Source organism: Vulpes vulpes, chromosome 13, assembly GCF_048418805.1.
Source record: "Vulpes vulpes isolate BD-2025 chromosome 13, VulVul3, whole genome shotgun sequence".
NCBI lineage: Eukaryota > Metazoa > Chordata > Mammalia > Carnivora > Canidae > Vulpes > Vulpes vulpes.
In genome coordinates, this window is record NC_132792.1 from 20,908,530 (window position 1) to 20,931,203 (window position 22,674).

A 22,674-nucleotide genomic window follows, 5' to 3' on the forward strand; every position below is an offset into this window, starting at 1 on the left:
GGGCCAGAAAATTTATGATGGTGGCATATTACATTCAGAGAGGCTAAAGTACTTTCTCATTGCAGTGAGAAGTAATGGGGAGGTAGAGGCTGTCCTCCCAGGAAGTCAGAACAGCATGTGTATCAGTGCAAAGAATAAAGACATGGTTGAAAGGACACTGAATCAGAGAAATTTTGAGTGTGGTCCAATGATGGCTCCCTTATAATCAACTGGTTTTGGTTGACAGAGACAGAAAGGAAAGAGTGTATCTCTGCCCCCTATGAGTCAGCAATGACCTCTGGAAAACAGAGCTTTAGAATTGGTGAGGCACCCAGCCAGTAGCCTTGCACCATAACCATACTTGTTCTAAAAAATAATGTGTTTTATGTGCAACAGATTGTACACACATGTGCACATACATGTACAGTCTCTCTCAGAACCCCCATACACACACACATTAGATTACCTGAATCAGTATAATTCATAAAACAATGATGAGAAAAGTACTAAATAATGTTTAGAGGCAGATAAACTTAATATTTTAGTCGGGGTACACATTTTGCCAACCAACATATTTCTAAATATTTTTTCCTTTTCAACAAAATGTAAGTTTTTTTTTTTTCCCCTATGGCTGGCTATTTCCAAATTCTAAAGTGCTCAAGGAATAAAATTTTGAGCAATGTATGTGCTGTATTGGCAAGCTAAATTAGATGGCCCTTATTTTGTCATACATTACAGAAACAGAGTCATGAGTTTGGAAGGCAGGAGACTCTGGATACAGATATAATAGAAGAACTCATTTCATCCAATTCAGTTTTTCATTCGTTCATTCATTCACTCACTCATTCAACATTTATTAAGTACCTAGGTACCAGAAATGATATCAAACACTACTAAAAAACAAGACTGAACTTTAAAAAGGCATTGAAGTTTAATCAAAGAAAAACCTAGTGACAGCTCTGAGTGTCTAAATGTATTGTTTCGGGAAATGATGATGAGACAGAAAAACCCAGAAGCTGTCAGGATTAGGGTTGGGACCTACCTGACTCATACCCTGGGCTTGCTGCCATTCTAAGGGAACACACATGTGGACACTACATGCTAACAATAAACGTGGGTCTTCTAAACTTCACAGTCTCTTTTCATGCCTCTGCTCTTTCTGAATGTGGAAACTATAAATGTCACCGTGAATGTTATTACATCATATAGCTAAACAGCATCATGCTCATGTTGCCTACCATGTGAAAGATTTACAGGTGCTAATTCAGTTTTGGAACTTAAAATGTTTAATTACCTAGGGATTATGATTTTCACATCAAATTGAACAAAATATCATTGTATAATAGTTGTGTAAAGTGATGAGCATTTGGAAAACTTTCCTTTTCAGCATTTGCTACCTGTAGAAAGATTTAGATAATTTGTAAAATTTTGGCAGCTGAAGGGAACAGATGGCACCTTTCTGACCACATCAGGAAGTGGACAATAAGCATTAGCTAGTTGGCAGAGATCCACCTGAGATTAATTCATAGGAGAAGCAGAAATGAAGCATTAGCACCCAGATAGCTTGCCAATAATTTTTTTCCTTAAAAGAAAGTGGAAACATTCCTACATTTTCTTTTCTTCTTTAGCTGCCACTAAAAATATCTAAGGTGCAAAAGTATACTTTGTTCAATTCATTCAAGTACATGGGTAATTTATGAGTAAGTATATAATATACACCTATGGTATATACTTTTTAAAAATGGCTTTTTTGAGATGTAATTCACATAGCACAATTCACCCACTTAAAGTGTACAAATTCAATGGTTTAATATATTCACACTGTTGTATATCCATCAGTACAATCAACTTTAGAATTTTTTCTTAGAACTCTAAGAATTCTAGAGGTAGCAACTACAGGAAGCAGCCTCTGCCCTTAGGGGAAGGGGAGAAAGGGAAGAGGTTAGAATTCTTTTAAAAGATTTTATTTATTTATTTGACAGATGACAGAGAGCACGGGGTGGGATGGGGGGCAGAGGAAGAAGGAGAAGCAGACACCCTGCTGAGCAGGGAGCCCCATGGAGGGGGCAAGATTGGATCCCAGGACCCTGAAATGATGACCTGAGCCAAAGGCAGATGCTCAACAATGGAGCCACTCAGGCACCCAGGAAGAGGTTAGCATTATTAAAACTTAAAAACTAGGAGAAGGAGGCCTGTGGAGCTGAACCCTGTGAGGAGGTAGGCTCTAATTCATTGGTGCTATCATCTCCGTTCATGGGAGGAGCCCCATGGATCTGCTACTGAGACAGAACTCAGAAGAATGGGCTCTAGCCAGTGAGTGCTGATGTCTGCTTCTCTGGTTAGGGGAGAGGGATGGAGGCAATGCAGCCATTTCTGTAAGTGTTGCAAACTAGATTTAGGGACCATTGGTAAGAAAGAAAAGGTTGTTGCTTCCTACAGTGGAGCGGTGACCCTCGCAAGAACCTCAAGGAGTCTACGGTAAACTCACGGGAGGAAGCACCTTCTTTTCACCCTACCTTTCTTCCAGGTCCTGCCTCTGGCACCTCTCATGGCAGAATTTAAGAGAAAGCAGCTGCCCCCAGAGAACTGTGGTTTGCAGGGTTCTGCCTGCATCATTACCCTGCAGAGTATAGGAAGGTGGGCTTGGAGTGAGCACAAAAAACCCTTTTGGCTATTCAGCATCCATCATACCTTTCTGTACCAATGTTAACTTTCATGTAACAATTAAACAACTCCTCCTGTCATCTAATGTGATGTAATGATCTTTCATACAAATGAAAGTATTTTCACCCTCTTCATAAAATGGGAAGATGCAAAGTGCTAATGGTCGTTGTAGCTATCTCTGAGCTATACTAATCATGCCTCAATTCAGTCTCAGTCCCATCTGAAATTGTTACCTAAAGATTAAATAGGAAAGTTAACCTCAAATAAACAAACAAAAACACTCATATAAAATAATCAGGGAGGGGCAGCCCAGGTGGCTCAGAGGTTTAGTGCCGCCTTCAGCCCAGGGCCTGATCCTGGAGACCCAGGATCAAGTCCTACCTCAGGCTCTCTACATGGAGCCTGCTTCTCCCTCTGCCTGTCTGCATCTCTCTCTCTCTCTCTATGTCTCTCGTGAATAAATAAATAAAATCTTTAAAAAAATAAAATAATCAGGGAGGGATGCCTGGGTGGCTCAGTCAGTTAAGCATTTGCCTTCCACTCAGGTCATGATCCCAGCACCCTGAGATCAAGCCCCACATCGGGCTCCCTGCTCAGAGAAGAGTCTGCTTCTCCCCCTCCCATTCCCTCTGTGTGTACTCTCTCTCTTACCTGCTGTCTCTTAAATAAACAAATAAAATCTTCAAATACTCAGGGAAAGGAAGAGAGAGAGAAGAGAGAGAAGTAAATAGTATATATGTGTGAATGTATGATTCTATTATATATAATACATAGTGTTTATGCATAATAATGTATATGCACATATATTTATATTACATTAACATATTGTCAATATACATGGCTGTATATTACACATACATATAGACATAGATGTATCCACATATGACAGGCAAGGAAGAAAATACTCATACAGTTTAGAGACATAATTTATGTAACTGGTCACAAGGCCATAGTTGATATTTTTTTAAAACTTCCTTCTTCTGCTATTGTATTAGTTATCTTTTGCTGCATAACAAATGACTTCAAAATTTAGTGGCTTACAAACAACCACAAACATTTATCTCACATAGTTTCTGTGGGTCAGGAATTCAAGAGTGGCTGAACTGAGTGGTTCTGCCTCCCGTGAATTCACAGTCAAGATGTCAGCTGGATCGCAGTCATCAGAAGGCTTGAGGACACCTAGAGGAAATACTCCCAAGATGGATCACTCCCATTGCTAGCAAAGCGATGCTGCCTGTTTGCAGGAGGCATCCTTCCCTCTCCACATGGAATTCTTGGTAGGCCTTGCAACATGGAGCTGGCTTCCCCCTACAGGAGCAAGTGATCCAAGAGGCAGTAAGATGGAAGAAGGCCCCATGTTTTTTTATGATCAAACTTGAGTTACACACCATCACTTCCATAATAGTAATATCCTATGGTTACATGGGTCAGCTCTATCCAGTCTGGGAGAGGACACACAGCTTATGAATACCAGGAAGTAAGAATCTTTGGGTACCATCCTGGAGGCTGGCTACTGCGACTACCTGTCCCATATTTCCTTTGACCTCTGCCAGAATCTCATTTTGTTCTTTAATTTGTGGGGTAACAAAACTTTCATTCCTGAAAGGTCTGAATTCTATCCCCCTTTGTTTGTAGTAGTTTCCATTAATGTTCACTATTGGACATAGAAGTACTAAGAGACATCTTAGAGACTCTCCTGGATTGCAGAAATAGTCTTTCACACTCTCATCCTATAGCAGCAATCCAATTTGTTCTTGGAAATTAGGGTCAATCATCCCATCAGTAGAATAAATCCTTTCATGGCCTGTTGGTTCAGAAGCATAAGAAAGAAATTCCCAAGTGACCTGGTGGCAGTCTTATCTTCCAAAGCAATGGAATTATTGTTGTGTCCTCAAAAGAGGTATTCCTCCTTTGGGAACAAGACCTTGTAACCAGCAGAGCCCAAAGTTGTGGGAGAAGGAAGCAAAAAATTCTCCGAGTAGGTTATAAGAAGTGGTAGAAGCTACTTCTACTTCTATTCCTCAATTCTTGCACCCGTGTATTCTAGTTATAGGAGAGACATACCATACATTGGTCTCTGATTCAAAGCTTATACTAGATCTTATAAGATAAAATGTCTATTCTTTCCAGGTGTTGTCTCCAAATTGACACTGTAAATAATGTTTATATAGCAAAACCACTTAATACTACAAATTCCTTGACCAGAAGCAATGTCAGTGAAATACCATGATGCCAGATAAGGCATTTTGTTAAGTGATGCTGGCAGAAGCATTATGGGAAAGAAAAGAAAGTCCTATACAGAATAGGCTCTGCTCCACTAGGATACATTTTCTATTCCCTCCATAATGGAAAGGATACTAGTGTAATCAACCTACCACCAGGTGTCTCACTGGTTCCTTCCCTCTATAGTCCCAGGAATGGCACCATATTGGGTGCTCACGATTGATCTCTGTGTGACATGTTAGGCACTCGGTTGCATTGGTTTGGTAGCTAGGTCAGCTATGCTGTTGAAGCCCATGTATACTGTCCATTCCTGCCACCATAACTACTTTGTTCATAAGCCCAATGAACAAGCACCCAGTTGGTAGGGAAAGAAGTTGACATTTATAAAAAGTGCACCTTTGCCTACCTGATTGCTGAGAGCTTTCTATATAGTGAATGCCTATAATGGTGTTATGCAAATTAAGTCAGAATGCATTAGCAGAAATGCATTCAAATGACACACAAATATCTTCATACTCTGTTATCATTCTGAAAAATCTATCTATGTACCTCTTCGCCAGACATCCTTCCTACTAATCTTCTAATCTGATCCTTTCCAAACCTTTAACTACCCAGCCAAGCCATTAGCAACTGCCCATAAATAAGTGCAGTTCTATGATTCTGACCATTTCTGAATCTAAACAAAGTGGACAACCAGATATATTGTTCAAATTTCTGCCAACAGGGGAATTTCCCTCCTTTGCTGTCTTCCTGGGCCATCAGTAAATGGGACTTTAATGTTGCAGCTATTTACTTTTGGTTTTGGGCAGCATATAGCATCCAGTAAACCAGGCTGAGGTTTTTTTTTCCTCAGACAACTGATCATAGGAAAACTCCTTGAGGTTATAAGTATGAGCTGGGGGAGCGGTGGCAATGCAGCACAAGTTTGTGTTAAAAGAGTATGAGACAACTCATTCATGCACCTTACTTGTACGTGCTTCCCCTACCTAAGTCAGATCTCTTATGCACCATTTCCACTTGATGCACATGCCCAGCCTCATGGCTTAATGGGCAGATAGCATCCAGTTAATTACAGGAAATTTAGGTTGCCTGATCATTTGATGTCCTATGGCTAGGACCCAGTAGCAAGTTTATAGCTCTTTGTCAAAGTATAATAATTATCTGCAGAAGAGGATATGAATTTTTTCTAAAACCTTAGAGGTATGTGCCATGATTCTTCTATTGTATTTGCCAGAGACTTCACACTGCTCCAGACACTTCAGTATCATTGGATCTGGTGGCCCAAACAGAAAAACAGCTTGCACTGCACCCCAGACTTACTACAGAGCCTTATTTTGACTAGCCCCCATTCAAACTCTCAGTCCTATGGGTTATTTAGTAATTGGGACAAAGTTACAAATTAAAATGTGGCATGTGTTGCCTCTAATACTCAAAATAGCCTACCAAGCTTTTGTGCCCCTTCTTGAGTGATACATGGTTGTGGTGCAACAATATGTCATCAAGAGGTTATTTGGGCTCTAGACTCTCTGTCACTGAGGTAGCTGACCCCTGACTTTTCATAGGATCTATCTCCCACCCTCTGGTTCATAAAACTTGACAAAGACATTTGTAGTACTTGCTACTTCCTGCTTATCAGATTTAATTTGCATAATTCTATCAATGTCATGGGTCAGTGTGATGTTTTGTGCAATGTCAAGATGGTCAAGATCTCTGCAGACTATGTCATGGCTGAGAGCAGGTAAGCTGGCTTAGCATGAAGCAAGATTGTGAAGGTGTACTGTGGACTCTATCAAGGAAAAGCATACTGCTTTTGGTGGCACTAGCAAATTATTAAAAACAAAGGGGGCAGGGGAGGGGAAAAAAAGCATTTTTCGTGTCAGGTTCAAAAAGCTGTGCGGATTTGTTCCAGCAAGGACTACACATCTGGAAGAGCTGCTTCAAATAAGTCACCCTCTGATCAGCATTAAAATAATGTAGTCATGCTTTGAAGTCCATCTGCCTCTACACAGACCAAATAGATGAGTTAAGTGGAGATGTAATAGGAATCAACACTTCTGCATCAATGAAGTGTTTGATGATGGTAGTAATTCCTGTAGTCACTCCAACGACATCCTATTCTCATGGTTTACTATCCTGGTAAGGAGGAGAAATGCTAACAGCTTCCCCTTGACTCTTTATATCCTAGTGATCCTTAGTCCATAAATTAGGGAGCTAACATGAGACACACCAATTGCCTAGTGTACCTTTACCAAATATACGTTCTGGAACTGGAGAAAAATACAGGGTGAGCTCACAGAACTATGGAGCCCATTGTGATTCAAACTTGGCCTGTAACTCAATCACCTGACCCCCATAAATCCCTACTTTGATTGTCGGAGCAGCACCATTTGGGTCCCTCACCATTATTATCAATTGAGAACCAGTATCTAATAATCCTCCCAAAGTCTGGGTATTTCCATTTTCCAATGCACATTCACTTTAGAAAATGGCCTCAGGGAAACTTATAGCAGTGCTTCAGGATCTTTTCTGAAAAAAAACCCAGCTTCCCCTTAAATTGAAGGGCTCTGGGCCTCTGGACTCATTTAGGTGTGGAAACTGAATGAGATTGCTATAGCTGTTCTTTCTGAGAGACGTGACTTCATTTTCACATATTTGACAAATATGTACTGACACATCCTACTCTTAGTACACTCTTTGTTTGCCTAGTGTACTGTCATAAAGGAAAGCCAATGATATAGTCAGCTCTTACCAAAAAATGTAATTGTAAGAAGTACTTCAAGTGGATTCATATCCAATACTACTGATAAAACTTATGACTTGAAATACCAGCTTTACAAAGCCATCTAATGGCAAAGATTTTAAAATAGTATATTTTATCTTCACCATCCTTTACATTTGGGTTTTTTCTGTGTGTATTTTTATACTGTACAGTAAAAAATCTATAGTTTATAAATATACATTTATAGTTATAGACAAAAGTTCTTTTACTGACAAGGATGTATGATTAAATATTCAGAGGCCACCAATCTAGGATCATATGATTTCTTATATGCTTATAAGTTCAGTCCAGGGGATCCCTGGGTGGCTCAGTGGTTTAGAGCCTGCCTTTGGCGCAGGGCGTGATCCTGGAGTCCCGGGATCGAGTCCCACATCAGGCTCCCTGCATGGAGCCTGCTTCTCCCTCTGCCTGTGTCTCTGCCTCTCTCTCTCATGAATAAATAAATAAAATCTTTAAAAAAAAATAAGTTCAGTCCAGACATTTCTTTTGCCTATATTCCTAATTAGTTTTTGGACCTCAAAATATATAGAGAGTTATACCAATTTATTGTATTTTTTCATTTACATTTAAGCTAAGAACTCTTAAGAAAAGATGTTTAAAAACATTTTAAAGAATACAAACTATTCACCTAGCCACCCATGAAAATCTATTAATTAAACCTGTTAAATCACAGCCAACTTGCTTTACCAGGTACAGAGACATAAAATACTATCTCTTAACTCTATACATAAATAGAAAACAGGAAATCTTACTTTTGAAACTCAGCTGTTCTGAAATGACTTCTAGTTTTGACTTACATACTTGTGGGAGTGAGAAATGGCCATAGGACTTCAAAAATGTAGGGACTACAGAATCCTGCTCAGAAATTCAACTACAAATACTTTTTTGAAGCATTCATACCAAACAGTCTGGCAAACTTCAGAGTTCAAAAGCACATGTACTTCACTTTTATCCCCCAACAAAGCTAGTAGCTACCCTCTAAAGCAGATGCTCTCAACATTTTCTTTTTCCCAAACTGCAAATTGGATTCTGATCACATGTGTACACTCTCATGTGCCACGCCCCCTTCCTTAAGGTGTATGGAGAAAAATAAAGCAAGTAGCACTAAGGATTTCTGGGGTGGTGTTATGAGGGTACTATTCACAAAAGAATTGTACAGATACGAGATCCTTTAGTCAAAATATTTTTAAAGTAATTTATAAATATGTAATATTTCTATATATAACTACTGTTTTAAAATATTAAATATAATACAATGTATTAATGTTTTAACTTAAAAATTACTATTTTATAAAAATAAATGGACTTTTCTAGCTCTCCAGTTCAGATGCTATTAATAGGTGACCAGATAGCACTGAATAAATATATATTTTGGTTCCCTAGACCCATTTTCAATTTATATTGGGGGTTTAGCCCTTACACATACAAGAGACAGTGTGTCTTACAATTCAACTCAATTCTGACATTATGTACCCAGAGATGGTATTAGATCTGACAACTTAAGGGTTCAGTCTTTTAAGACTGCCACCTTCCCACCCCACCCCACACACACTTCAGACCTATGCCTGTGCTTCTGACTTCTGGCTATAAAGCAGGAGTTCCCACAACACTCTTCTCCATTAAATTAATTTGCTAGAGTGGCTTACAGAACTCAAGAGAAACATTTTACTTATTACATTACAAGTTCATTATAAAAGGATATAACTCAAGAACAGCCAGATGGAAGAGACGCATAGGGCAAGATTCGGGGAAAGGGTAGGAGCTTCCAAGCCCTCTCCCAGTGGGTCACCGTCCCCAATCTCCGCTTGTTTATTAACCTGGAAGCTCTCCAAACCCAGTCCCAGTGGGTTTTTATAGAGGCTTCATTACATAACCATGATTGATTAAATCAGTGACCATTCTGCCTGTTACCTCTCCCCACAGGTTAGGGGTGGGGTGGGACTAGAAATTCCAACCCTCTAATCACATGATTGGCTCCAAAGGTAACCAGCTGCTATCCTTAGATATCTCTCAAAACCATTTCAACATGAGACACCTTTAAGTTCTCATCACTTAGGAAATTCTCGGTTTGGGGAGCTGTGAGCCAAAAACCAAATATATATGTACTTATTATAAATCACAATAAAATTTGTTAAAAAGAGAAATACCCAAAACATGCCTTTTAGTATATTGAAAATATCATCAGTGTACATTTGATCCATTTTATCACTTTGTCTACATTTGATTTGGTAATCCTCTCATCACTCTTGACAGTTTTTTCTCCTCACAGAAACTATAGAGCTATATTCATTTTTTCCCAGTATCTTTTCCTTCTTTTTAAAAAATGTTCACAAGAGTTTAAAACAGAATTATGCAATGACAATCAAGCACTAACCTAGCTTGCTAGGTAATACAACCTGAATGTTATTCCTGGTGTATTTAAGGCTGAAACTTCACTTTCTACCCCAAAAAAGCATCTCTGAATTCCACTGTGAATATTTCTGTAGAAAAATGTAATTGGTCTCAAATTTAAGAAACATAATTTTAGTCATTAAGAATTTATTCATGGAAAAAAAAAGAATTTATTCATGATGTACTTCATACCTGATCATGAAACCCTAGGGATACTGATTCAGAACCACCATTCAAAGGTGTCATAGGCAGTACAAAGTCAGGCGTTAAAGATCAGATTCCACTTTTCCAACTTTATATTTCAATAGTACAGCACAGAAACATTGTAATTTTGGTTTGGTGGATAATTAAAACAATTGGGGAGAGGGCTGAAAAAGACAACTTTATTCCTAATAGATTCCTAATAGAATCAGCCATTCAGACATTTTATTAAAAAATTCAGGGGATCCCTGGGTAGTGCAGTGGTTTAGCGCCTGCCTTTGGCCCAGGGCGCGATCCTGGAGACCGGGGATCGAATCCCACATCGGGCTCCCGGTGCATGGAGCCTGCTTCTCCCTCCGCCTGTGTCTCTGCCTCTCTCTCTCTCTCTCTCTCTCACTGTGTGCCTATCATAAATAAATAAAATAAAAATTAAAAAAAATTCAAATGTATTTACTACATAACCTGTTAAGTTCTATTTTTTTAAGACTTTATTTATTCATGAGACGCAGAGAGGCAGAGACATAGGCAGAGGGAGAAGCAGGCTCCCTGCAGGGAGACTGATGCAGAACTAAATCCCAGGACCCCGGGATCATGATCTGAGCCAAAGGTAGATGCTCAATCACTGAGCCACCTAGGTGTCCCAAAATCTATTAAATTCTGGTGACCCCTTAGACACCCTTTAATTTACATTCATAACCAATCTTAGAGTATTATTTTGGAATTTTGCTATTGAATTTAACATTTACTTTCTTAGTGGACAAATGGAAGTAAAAAATTTTTTAAAAAATTCTTTTTTCCCCCTTGGACCCTGTAAACAATTAGGAGACTCTCTAGGGGAACTCAGTGAAATGATTCTCAATCAAGAATTATCTTCAGTGGGATCCCTGAGTGGCGCAGTGGTTTGGCGCCTGCCTTTGGCCCAGGGCACAATCCTGGAGACCCGGGATCGAATCCCACGTCGGGCTCCCTGCATGGAGCCTGCTTCTCCCTCTGCCTGTGTCTGACTCTCTCTCTCTCTCTCTCTGTGACTATCATGAATAAATAAATAAAATCTTAAAAAAAAAAAAAAGAATTATCTTCAGGCTCCCTGCTCAGCAGGGAGTCTTCCTCTCCCTCTCCTGCTCCCCCTCTTGTGCTGTGTGTCAAAAAAATAAATATTTTTTTAAAAAGGGGGGCACGTGGATGGCTCAGGTGGTAAGCATCTGCTTTTGGCTCAGGTCATGATCTCAGGGTCGAGATCAAGCCTCATGTCCATCTGGCTCCCTGCTAAGTGGGGAGTCTGCTTCTTCCTCTGCTGCTCCGCCTGCTTGTGCTCTGTCAAAAAAATAATTTTTTTTTTTTTTGAAAAAAGAACTATTTTGTTAGGGCTGCCTGATGTAGAGTAGAGCTTGCAACACTTGATCTCAGGGTTGTGAGTTCAAGTATCATGTTGGGTGCAGATATTACTTTAAATTTTTTTAAAGTAATTATCTTGGGGCACCTGGGTGGCTCAGTGGTTGAGCATCTGCCTTTGGCTCAGGTCATGGTCCCAGGGTCCTGGGAGCTTATCCCACATTGGGGTCCCCATAGGGAGCCTGCTTCTCCCTCTGCCTGTGTCTCTGCCTCTCTTTCTCTGTGTCTCTCATGAATAAATAAAATCTTAAAAAAAAAAACTTTAAAAATAAAATAAATTTAAAAAATAATTATCTTGCTAGATTATTAGTGCAACAAATGAGGATAAACACTGGTTGAGTCTCAAAAAATGTACTACCTACACGCTCCATGCTTCACTACAGCAAAAGGGAAAACCAAGAAAGAGTACAAAAACCTGTAAGTTTCTGGATAAGGTCAAGAAGTGCTTGGATGACAGCTGAGCAACATAGCTGGCAGAAAACCTTCCTACATTGGAGGACAGAGGACTCTAGAAGTATCTCCTGGAGTGAGGAATTCTCTCACATTATCATATAGAAAATTCTAAGTTCCTTTACAGAGTTATTGGAAAATGAGGCAAAACCTAGTCAGAGACTTAAAGAAAATGAGGACATTATTAACTTTCAGAATAACAAAGTATTACAGGAAATAAATTCAATCATAGCATGGAAAAGTTTATAGTCATAATAATGAAAATGCTTTATTTATAAAGGCTAAAGTATTAATATATTAGAAATGTGGAGGAGTAATAAAAGCAAAATTTCCACTTTATAGTAGAAAGTCAAATAACAGATGGACGAAAAGGTAGCAGCATATTCTTATTATTTGGAAGTATAAATTTTACAACCACTGTGTGAATTGAATGAAGACTTTCTGTGAATGTGAAAGGGGACAACCTCTTGTTACAAATCTTTTGTATTTTTTTACACTATTTGCATATAATGTTAGGGTGTAGAGGGATATGGTGAGACAGAGAGACAACAGTTTTATACTGAAAAAGTGTTTTGTTTTGTTTTTTAATACAAATAATCTTACTCAAAGGCTTATGGGTCAATATCTATTTATAAAAATAATAGTCTTTTATTGTAAATACTTCCACAGTTTTAAAAAGAAATTTGTTTTTCACATTTGAGCGTCTTTAAAAGTATTCAAAGAATTATCATTCTGCATTCTGCTTTTCAGAAAGTACTTTTGAGATAGATCTGTTCCGAATTCTTTTTCTTTTTCTTTTCTTTTCAGAGGCAGACGATTTTGTATCCTGTGCTTTCTTCTTTTTCTTCAAACAGCTAAGAGGATTGGGGCCACTTATTTTCTTGTGTTTCTTTCTTCTTCTCTGTTCAGGGTTTTTCACTAAACCCTGTTCTTCTTTGAGTTGCTTGATACTTTGTTTCTCATGCACAGAGACAAGCTGACCTGACTCTACTGCTTTAACAAAAGCAACTGTTTTGGGAGAAGGTTTGTCCAAGACTATAGTGTTCTGAATAATAAACATGAGAGGAACTCCAGGCTTTTTCTTTACTTTCATAGACAAATTCTGATCCTATTAAAAGGAAAAAGAATGGTTTAGTTCAGATATTAAGCCAATTAAATAAGATGCCTTAAATAGTAAAAATAAAAGAGATCACAAGTTTTACTTTACCTTTTTTTTAAAGATTTTATTTATTTATTCATGAGAGAGAGAGAGAGAGAGAGAGAGAGAAAGAGAGAGAGAGACAGAGAGAGAGAGAGAGGAGAGGCAGAGACACAGGCAGAAGGAGAAGCAGGCTCCATGCAGGGAGCCTGATGTGGGACTCGATCCTTGGTCTCCAGGATCACACCCCAGGCTGAAGGCAGTGCTAAACTGCTAAGCCACCAGGGCTGCCCACAAGTTTTACTTTTCAAATCAGTATGTCCGTATCACTAATGGGAGTATACATTATGATTTAAAAAAAAGGAAGACAACCATGAAATCTGAACACAGTTAAGAGGCAACAATGTGAACCAGACATCATTATATAGCACCACAAATTACAAACTAACCCAAAGGTAAATGTATTAGGCAATGCCCCATGTTTCTACTCTAAGACATGCTTCAAAAAGGGGTAAGAATGTTAACAGAGGATGAAGGAATAGCAATAAAGAATTAGCTGACTCAGATTCTAGATTCAGCTCTGCATCTAATTGTATGATTTTATAATTCTAAGCATATTTAAACAAATTTGTATGTATGTGAACTTCTTTGTTAACATCAATCCTGAGAGTCTCTCTTTCCCCTTCCTAGTCTTTAAAAGTCAGAAAGAGTTCTATATTGGTAGCACAATTTCAAGTAATATGAAACATGACTTTTTTAAATTTATTTTTTTTTTATGATAGTCACAGAGAGAGAGAGAGAGAGAGAGAGAGAGAGAGAGAGAGAGAGGCAGAGGCATAGGCAGAGGGAGAAGCAGGCTCCATGCACCAGGAGCCCGACGTGGGATTGGATCCCGGGTCTCCAGGATCGCGCCCTGGGCAAAATGCAGGCGCTAAACCGCTGCACCACCCAGGGATCCCATGACTTTTTGAGAAAAAATATGAACTATAAGAACACGAAAAAACACTGATGAACACAGAATGTAAAATCTTTGCTCTACACATTTTCCCTTCAAGAACCCTGAAACATACAATCACATCTTTGTCAATAACTGTATTTATTTTATTTTACTATTTTATTTATTTATTTATTTATTTATTTATTTATTAATGAGAGAGAGAGAAAGCGAGAGAGAGAGAGGCAGAGACACAGGCAGAGGGAGAAGCAGGCTCCATGCAGGAGCCTGACGTGGGACTCGATCCCAGGTCTCCAGAATCACGCTCTGGGCTGAAGGCAGCGCTAAGCTGCTGAGCCACCCGGGCTGCCCAATAAATGTATTTAAAAAAAAACCTCAGAAAGAAGAAAAATCAATTATGCTTAAGGTTCTCTTCTCAAATTCTCCAATGATAACTGCTTTTTTTTTCTCTAAGATTTTATTTATTTGACAGAGAGAGAGCACACAAGCAGAGGGAGTGGCAGGGAGAGGGAGAAGCAGGGTCTCTGCAGAGCAGGAAGCCCAACGTGGAGTCAACCCCAGGACCCTGGGATCATGACTAAAGCCGAAGGCAGATGCTTAACTAACTGAGCTACCCAGGTGCACTGACAACTGCTTTTATTGACTGTAAATTAACTTAAAAGGCTTCATTTTAAAAAGTTGAAACATTTTAACCAAGCACTTCCACCTAATTTTTTCTGATTATAAGTAGCTCCACATGAAATATAAATACAAATGATTAAAATGGAATCTGGTTTCAAAAGCATTATCACCTGTGTTGCCACAAAATAATGATGAGGATTTCCCTCTTCAATCATGGAGAGCAGACATTCTGATCCACTCACTGCATTCTTGAAATGGGGACAATTTCGGACTTGGCATTTTTGTGCAATCAGTTTTGCCCCATATAAGTCCTTTCCCAACGTTTCTAACTCTTTTAACACACATCTGGGGAAAAAAAAAGTTATTAGCAGCTCACAATTATATTATAGACATATATCGATTGTTCACATAAACTAAGTATAAAAAATACTCAATTTTATGAAATTAAAACTATATCATTACAATCAATTTGTCATGTGTTGGCCCCAATCATATGGTAGCCATTTTACTCTTTTAAAAACCTGGAAAACACAAACATTAAGTAGAAGGAATAATAGTTCACAACTTGCTTTTTCAGTCTGCATTTCTGTATTAATATAAGCCAATGTTTTTCAAAGTGTCAGCTAAAAACTAACCATATCAAAATGAAAGTGATAATTGCATTAATTTATACTCCTTTCTCATCCCCAAATCTGCACCTCTCGTGGAGCCAAGTATTAGCATTTTAATAAGCTCCCTAGGCACGTCTTCCATCAAAGAAAGAAAGAAAAAGAAAGGAAGGAAAGAAACTGGGAGGGTGAGTTGGTGGAAGGAAGGGAGAAAAAATTATGAGAACTACCTAGTTAAAAATTAATCTCTAGCCAGCTCTTGCCAGACTCTACTCACTTTAGCATGTCTTTAGTTTTTAAGAAGAGACTCCTTTCTAGTCGTCAGTTTTGAACCCTTTTTTGGAGTTTCAGGCCCAAACCGCCAAGTATTTATTGAATGTTTCCTATGGATGTACATCAGCTCTTCAAATTCATGTTTATAATTAAAGTACTTCCCTGCCTCCAAACTTCTCCAGGGCAAGCTATCTCTTTGAATTTATTTTATTTATTTTTAATAGATAAAAATCTTCATATTAAAAAAAATTTACTTATTTATTCAAGAGAGACAGAGATAGAGAGAGGCAGAGACACAGGCAGAGAAGCAGGCTCCATGCAGGGAGCCAGATGCGGACTTGATCCTGGGTCTCCAGGATTGCGCCCTGGGCTGCAGGCGGTGCTAAACCGCTGAGCCACCCGGGCTGCCCTAGCTCTTTGAATTTGTTAACTTCTCAGACCCTGGGTGTAAGTCAGAAATCCTAATTGACCTTTTCTTCCTCATCCCTACCTCTACCCCACCACCTGTTAGTCCTATTTCGGCTGTTGGTATCTATCTTATGTCTCTTTGTAGAACTCCGACATTCCTGCCTTTCCTCTCTAAAGTCCAGGCTCCCATTGTATCTTGATAGGACAACCATAAAAGGAGTTTGCCTGTCTTCATGCTTTTGCTTCTCCAACTTAGCTGCTGCACCACCGCAATTAGCTTTTCTAAAAGACAGCTATCAGGTCTGACAGCAATTATCTCTTCATAATGCACACCAAGAATTGACAGAATAATATGCTTTAAAATGAACTATTAGTAAGGTGGGAGGATGGATAAATGAAACAAGATTGGCTGTGCCGATAATTCGAAAAGCTGGATGATAGACATTTCATTGGACTACTCTACTTTTGTGTATATATAAAATATTCTTGAAGTTAAAATGAATCTTTTAAGGAAAAAAATGCTATAGAATATTGTTTCATGCCATACTTCCCAAACTTTTTTTTTATTATAGTACTACATTAAAAACATTAATATTTCTAGGCACACAGGAGTAAACAGACAGGTTTTGTGTAGCCAGAAGCGAGGGACTCAGCGCACAGGCCAACTAAGGAGCTGTCTGGCAGCCCTGAGGGCTAAGGGGATAAAAAAATTGTGGGGTATCTATAACCAATCTGAGGCTCTACTAGAATATGGAAAGCTGTTCAGTATTATGCGAGAAAAGCAGGCCAATAATGTTGTATGCCCAGGAAGAGTCCGTTCCTCTGTGTGTGTGCATGTGCATACATAAAGAACGGGATGGATGCTGCAGCATGTTAACAGTGGTAGTAATTCACTGGGGACATTTTAATTTCCTTTTTTTACTTTTTTTGAGTAAATACTCTCCAATGGGGGAGAACCCCCTAAGTTTCTTATCAGTTCATATTGTATATTCGATTTACCTTCTTCCCAGCTTCGTTTCCAATTACATCCTGTGCTCTAACCTCTTTTCCAGGCATTTCACGACTCCATTTCTTTCCTTTTTAAATAAAAAAGATTTATTCATTTATTCATGAGAGACACACAGAGAGAGAGAGAGAGAGAGAGACCGAGACACAGGCAGAGGGAGAAGCAGGCCCCATGCAGGGAGCCCGACGCGGGATTGGATCCCGGGTCTCCACGATGATCACGCCCCGGGCCGAAGGCGGTGCTAAACCGCTGAGCCACCCAGGCATCCAGGAGTCCATTTCTTCACTCAAGAGGTCTCCACAAGTCACTTATCTCTTTTCTGTCACTCAAATAGTCCTTCGGGGGAAGTCCGGGTGGCTCAGCGGTTTAGCGCCTGCCTTCAGCCTGGGGAGTGATCCCGGAGTCCTGGGATCGGGTCCCGCATCGGGCTCCCTGCGTGGAGCCTGCTACTCCCTCCGCTGTGTCTCTGTCTCTCTGTCTCTGTGTGTGTGTCTCTCATGGATAAATAAAGATCTTAAAAAAAAAAAAATAGTCCTTCGCCTCAGAACCGAAAGGAGACTGGGCTCGAAAGTGATGTCTTCTACGAAACCCTCGGTGAGTCCATCCTCACTCCCATCCCCAAGAAGTTCCATTTTAAAAGTGTCCCCACACTGAGGAAGTCACGACAGGTTGGGGTCAAATCACACCCACGGGGGCGGACTTAGGCACTTCGCTGGCCATGAGGGGGGGCCGTGTGTCCTGTTGGAGTAACCCTCCGTGACCGGAGCAGTGCCCGGCCTGCGGCTGGTACCTATTAAGGCGGCTGAATAAACAAATGACCATGGGCAAAGGTTTTAACCTCGAGTTCTGGATTCTCTGCCTAGCGATCGAAGATGTCACCTCACAGAGCAGTTGGCAGGCTTGAAATTTTTTTTTTTTCATTTACGCCAGGAAAAGGTGCCCAAATGACAGCAACCACTGACAGGGGCAGGTTCTGGGCGCCCGCAAGCGCTCTACACACACTCGACCTCGTTTGATCCTCACAGCAACCTCCTCAGTCACGGTCTCCTCCGCACAGACGAGAACTCCAAGGCCCAGAGATGAACTCGCCGGAAACACACCGCTGGTGGGGCTGGGGCCTAGACTCGAGGCCAGGTCGCACCGCGGGGCACGGGTCCTACGTGTGGCGCTGCACTTTCTACCGACATTGCAGACACTCGCCTGGCCTCCTCAGCGCCTGCGCGGTCACCTCCTCGTGGGTGGGGCGTTTGGCGCGGCGCGCCTCCGCCCCCACCACACCCGCACGACCCCCGCCCGCCCGGGCCTCCTCCCCGGACCCGCCGGGCCCACCTGGTGGTGCACAGCTGCGTCTCCCCCATGAGGTAGCGGGGCAGCTGCTCCCGCAGCTGGATACGGCCGCGCAGCGCCGCCTGACAGAAGGTACCGTCCAGCAGGATCTGGTACGGCTCGCGAACTCCGAAATTATTGCGGAAGAAGCTGAGATGCTTCTTGGCGTGTTTCTGCCTCGTGATCTTCATGTCCGGTTGTCGAGGACCGAGACCTACGGCTCTAAGTAAGAGACGCCTACAGCACCGGCCGCCCCTCCCGGAAGTAAAGCGCCTTTGCCCCCGGAAGCAAACGCCCCCATCTCCCGGGCCTGCCCCGCCCCTGCTTACGTCACGGCCAGACGAGCGCGCGCTTCATTCACAGCGCCCGCGCTTTACGGCGCGCGCCCTCGGAGCCGTGCTTGCGCCCGGCGCGACCCTGGGCCTGCCGTCAGGCGCAGCCTCTCAAAGGTTGGCGGTAAACGATAATCAGCGAGAGATCTCGGAACCCTGATATGCTGCCGCCATCGTTCTAAGTAATTTACCATCTGTCATTCCCTTTAATGCGTGTAATTCCCAAGTGGGGAAAGCTGGACGACGCCGGGCAGGTTTGTCCGACTGCCTTCCCCTAAAGTTAAGGCAGTTTGCTAAGGGCACGTGGTCTGCAGTGTTAGGACGGAACCTGGAAACCGCCGCTGGGGTTAGGGTCCCCGTAGTCCGGTGTTCTTGCTACCCACCCCCCGGAGGAGCTACTGTGGCCGAGAGCCGAAGTTTGGGCGGAAGATCACATCATTTTCCATTTCCCCCGCCCCTTAGGACCGTTCTAAATGGTTTCCCCAAGGTGTTTTCCAAAACACTGTCAAGAGCTGCTTTTTCTGAGGGTCAGAATCGCTAAACTTGAGTCCTATTTCTGCCACTAACCCAGGCTGTTCCACCTTGAGCAACAACTCACAAGAGCTGGGTCCAGTTCTTCAGTCTCCCAACTGGTTGGTGGGACTAGACTATTTAAAATATAAATATATATATTATTTATTTGTTCATGAGAGACACATGCAGAGGGAGAAGAAGCAGGCTCCATGCAGGGAGCCCGACGTGGGACTCGATCCCAGGTCTCCAGGATCAGGGCCTGGGCTGAAGGTAGCACTAAGCCGCTGAGCCATCCAGGCTGCCCCTGGGTGAGACAAAATAATTATTTTATTTTACTTATTTTTTTTAATTTATGATAGTCACACAGAGAGAGAGAGAGAGAGGCAGAGACACATGCAGAGGGAGAAGAAGCAGGCTCCATGCACCGGGAGCCCGACGTGGGATTCGATCCCGGGTCTCCAGGATCGCGCCCTGGGGCAAAGCGCCCTGGGGCAAAGGCAGGCGCCAAACCGCTGCGCCACCCAGGGATCCCCTAAGAACACTTTATGTGTCTCCACTCTCTGAGGTGTGAAGATCACATACTGCAGTAATAATAGGAAGGGGAAAAGATGGCCAAAAGTTTGCAAATTAGGTGGTCAACTCAACTAATGAAGAGTTCTTTAGAAAACGTTGTTCTCCAGCAAGTAACTGCCAAGCATCCGCCTCAATTCACAGCATGATAATCAAAGAATGGGGAGAATAGAATTTTGCATATTTGCCCTGGCCTGGAATCTGTCCCAGATCTAGTTTTGGCTAACGCTCGAAAGAAAGGACCGACACAGAACAGTGATTTACAAAGTGATTGAGATGTATTATTTGCATTTGGGGTTGTCTTTGAAGATCCAGGTTTATGAAATTGGAACTAAGACCTTCTATAATGTTTGCCGTGTTCTAATTCCCAACACCAACACTTAGATGGGCACTTTTATCTGACTGAAAATAAATGTAGGAACTGAAGCTATAACGTGTTGTTATGGGATTGGATTCATGATTCTTGAGTAGAATTGCTCACTGCTTTCCAGTGTTACTCTTTTATTCCTTCATGCCAACTCCCCACCCCAGCTATACTCCCACCACAGAGAAATTATACCATCCGAGCCTTGCAAAACAGTTAAAACATTTGTTTTTTTAATTGAGGTATTATTGGGATCCCTGGGTGGCGCAGCGGTTTGGCACCTGCCTTTGGCCCAGGGCGTGATCCTGGAGACCGGGGATCGAATCCCACGTCGGGCTCCCGGTGCATGGAGCCTGCTTCTCCCTCTGCCTGTGTCTCTGCCTCTCTCTCTATCTCTCTGTGACTATCATAAATAAATAAAAATTAAAAAAAAATAATAATTGAGGTATTATTTACTATCACATGTTTATGTACTTACAAAATTGTTTTTATCCAATACACCATCCTACATAATATCTCAAGAATGAATATCATATTCCGGAAGTAAAAATGCAAGCTTCTTAATAATGTATGCATAACCCAACATCTTTTGGATCACAAAATACCATCTATTTGGCTTCAGAGAACACAAATAACTTTTTACAATTTTTTGTAGTCAAGAAGAAAGTAAAAAAAAAGAACAAAGTAAATTCAACAACATAAATTTAGTTGACCCTGAGTGTATTGCTAATTTGCATGATTTTTTTAATACATGCATATCATTCTTCCCTTAAACTTACTAGTACACTACCATTTGGTTTCTATTCAGTCATCTCGATTTTCTACCTTATTTAATTCCTAAGATAAGAAGGAACAGAGAGGGACGCCTGGGTGGCTCAGTGGTTGAGCGCCTGCCTTTAGCCCAGGGCATGACCCTGGAGTCCGGGGATCGAGTCCCATTTTGGGCTCCCTGCATAGAGCCTGCTTCTCCCTCTGCCTATGTCTTTGGGTGTCTCTCATGAATAAATAAATAACATCTTTAAAAAAAAAAAGAACAGAGAATGGGCAACAGTTAAAACATTAAAAAAAAAAACATAAGATTCACAGATTTATCTACCAACTTCATCCCATTGGTCGTATTTTATTTGTGATCATTAATAAACGGAAACCTCACTGTAATGGAGTTGGAAAATTAGGCAGAGAGAGCTCTCACACCCCACTACTCTCACTCAATAACAGACCCAATGGGAAGCGACAGACCTTGTAGGTGGATACTACTTTACTACCCCAGCAGGGGGATAAAAGGCTTTCGTTATCCAATGCCCCACCAACAGCCCAGCCAATGATAGACAGTCACAACTTAGCCCTGGAGAAGCCACTACAAAGTTCTCAGTTTACACCAATGGGCTTTTTGTTTATCTCGGTCTTTCTAACCCTCTGATTACCTCTATAAAAAGACCAGTACCTCCTCTTTGTTTCCCAGATTTGCCTGTGGTTTTGCTGTAGCTCGCGTGTCTGGTATCGCAATTGTCTGCTATTCCTGAATGAAGCCATCTTTTTTCCTTGGTAAAATAACTGGGTTAAAATAACTGGTTTGATTTTTAAGGTTTACTAGTGAGAAAAATGTGGTGCAGGACTAGGGAGTCTTATTCTAGTTTTTTTTTTTTTTAATTTACTAAATGACAGCATAATTACTCTTCAAATTTTCTATATAGGACAGTGCAGCTTGCATATCAGATCCTTATTTCACAAACATGAAGACAGTCAATAATGGTGATTACCAAGTTTAAAACAGTTTTCTGTTATAGCAGTATTTCTCAAAACATGATCCTGGGACATACAGAAAAAGGCTCTTTTTCTGAGCCTTTTCTGCTGTGCTTGTTTAAAATGACCATTTCTGGCTTGGAACATGTATTGAGGGATAGGGATACTATTCAGAAAGGAAGTGATGTTTATTACAATTTCCCAAATCATTATTATGCATATTAATGTTCCTGAGGTTTGCAGTAAAGCATCACTGTTTATCCAATAGGACATTTTCAGTAGGTAGTCCAATGAATACTTTTTGGTCTGATGGTCAATGACCTAGTATTAGAAAGCCAATAAGTGGCCACAACCAAGGCAGAAGACAAATATTGCCATTAATGGTTGAACTATTTAGATATAAATTAAAATCTGAAATTATCTTTAAAAATTATTATGATATCATTGTTAAGAGTTTTAATAGTCATTGAAAATAATTTTGGCCTTCTATTGCTGGAACAATAATCTGCTAGCTTTTTTCTTAGGTCACTACCCTGGACATTTTCCATGCCAAATAGACATTCAACTCAGGTAGGTAGGGAATTAATTTTTTTTTCTTTATTTTTTCATGCCCTTCATATTCTTTATTATGTCTGGATCAAATATAATTTATAATATGATTTGTTGTACATGATTTTGAAGTTTTTTTCTTCATGAAATTTTGATGAAGCCAAGTTGACAGAATGATTTATTCTTGCA

At 40.8% G+C, this 22,674-nt stretch overlaps 1 protein-coding gene across 1 annotated transcript; it reads right to left on the reverse strand.

The window, feature by feature from the left end:
* Positions 1-12,321: 12,321 nt before the first annotated feature.
* UTP23 (UTP23 small subunit processome component) lies at positions 12,322-18,679 on the reverse strand. The gene is made up of 3 exons (XM_025993368.2): positions 18,418-18,679; positions 14,964-15,138; positions 12,322-13,187 (listed from the first exon to the last, which is right to left on the reverse strand). Exons 1-3 carry the CDS (start codon positions 18,603-18,605, stop codon positions 12,807-12,809), a joined length of 744 nt encoding a protein of 247 aa, XP_025849153.1. The 5' UTR covers positions 18,606-18,679; the 3' UTR covers positions 12,322-12,806.
* Between the last annotated feature and the right edge of the window lie 3,995 nt (positions 18,680-22,674).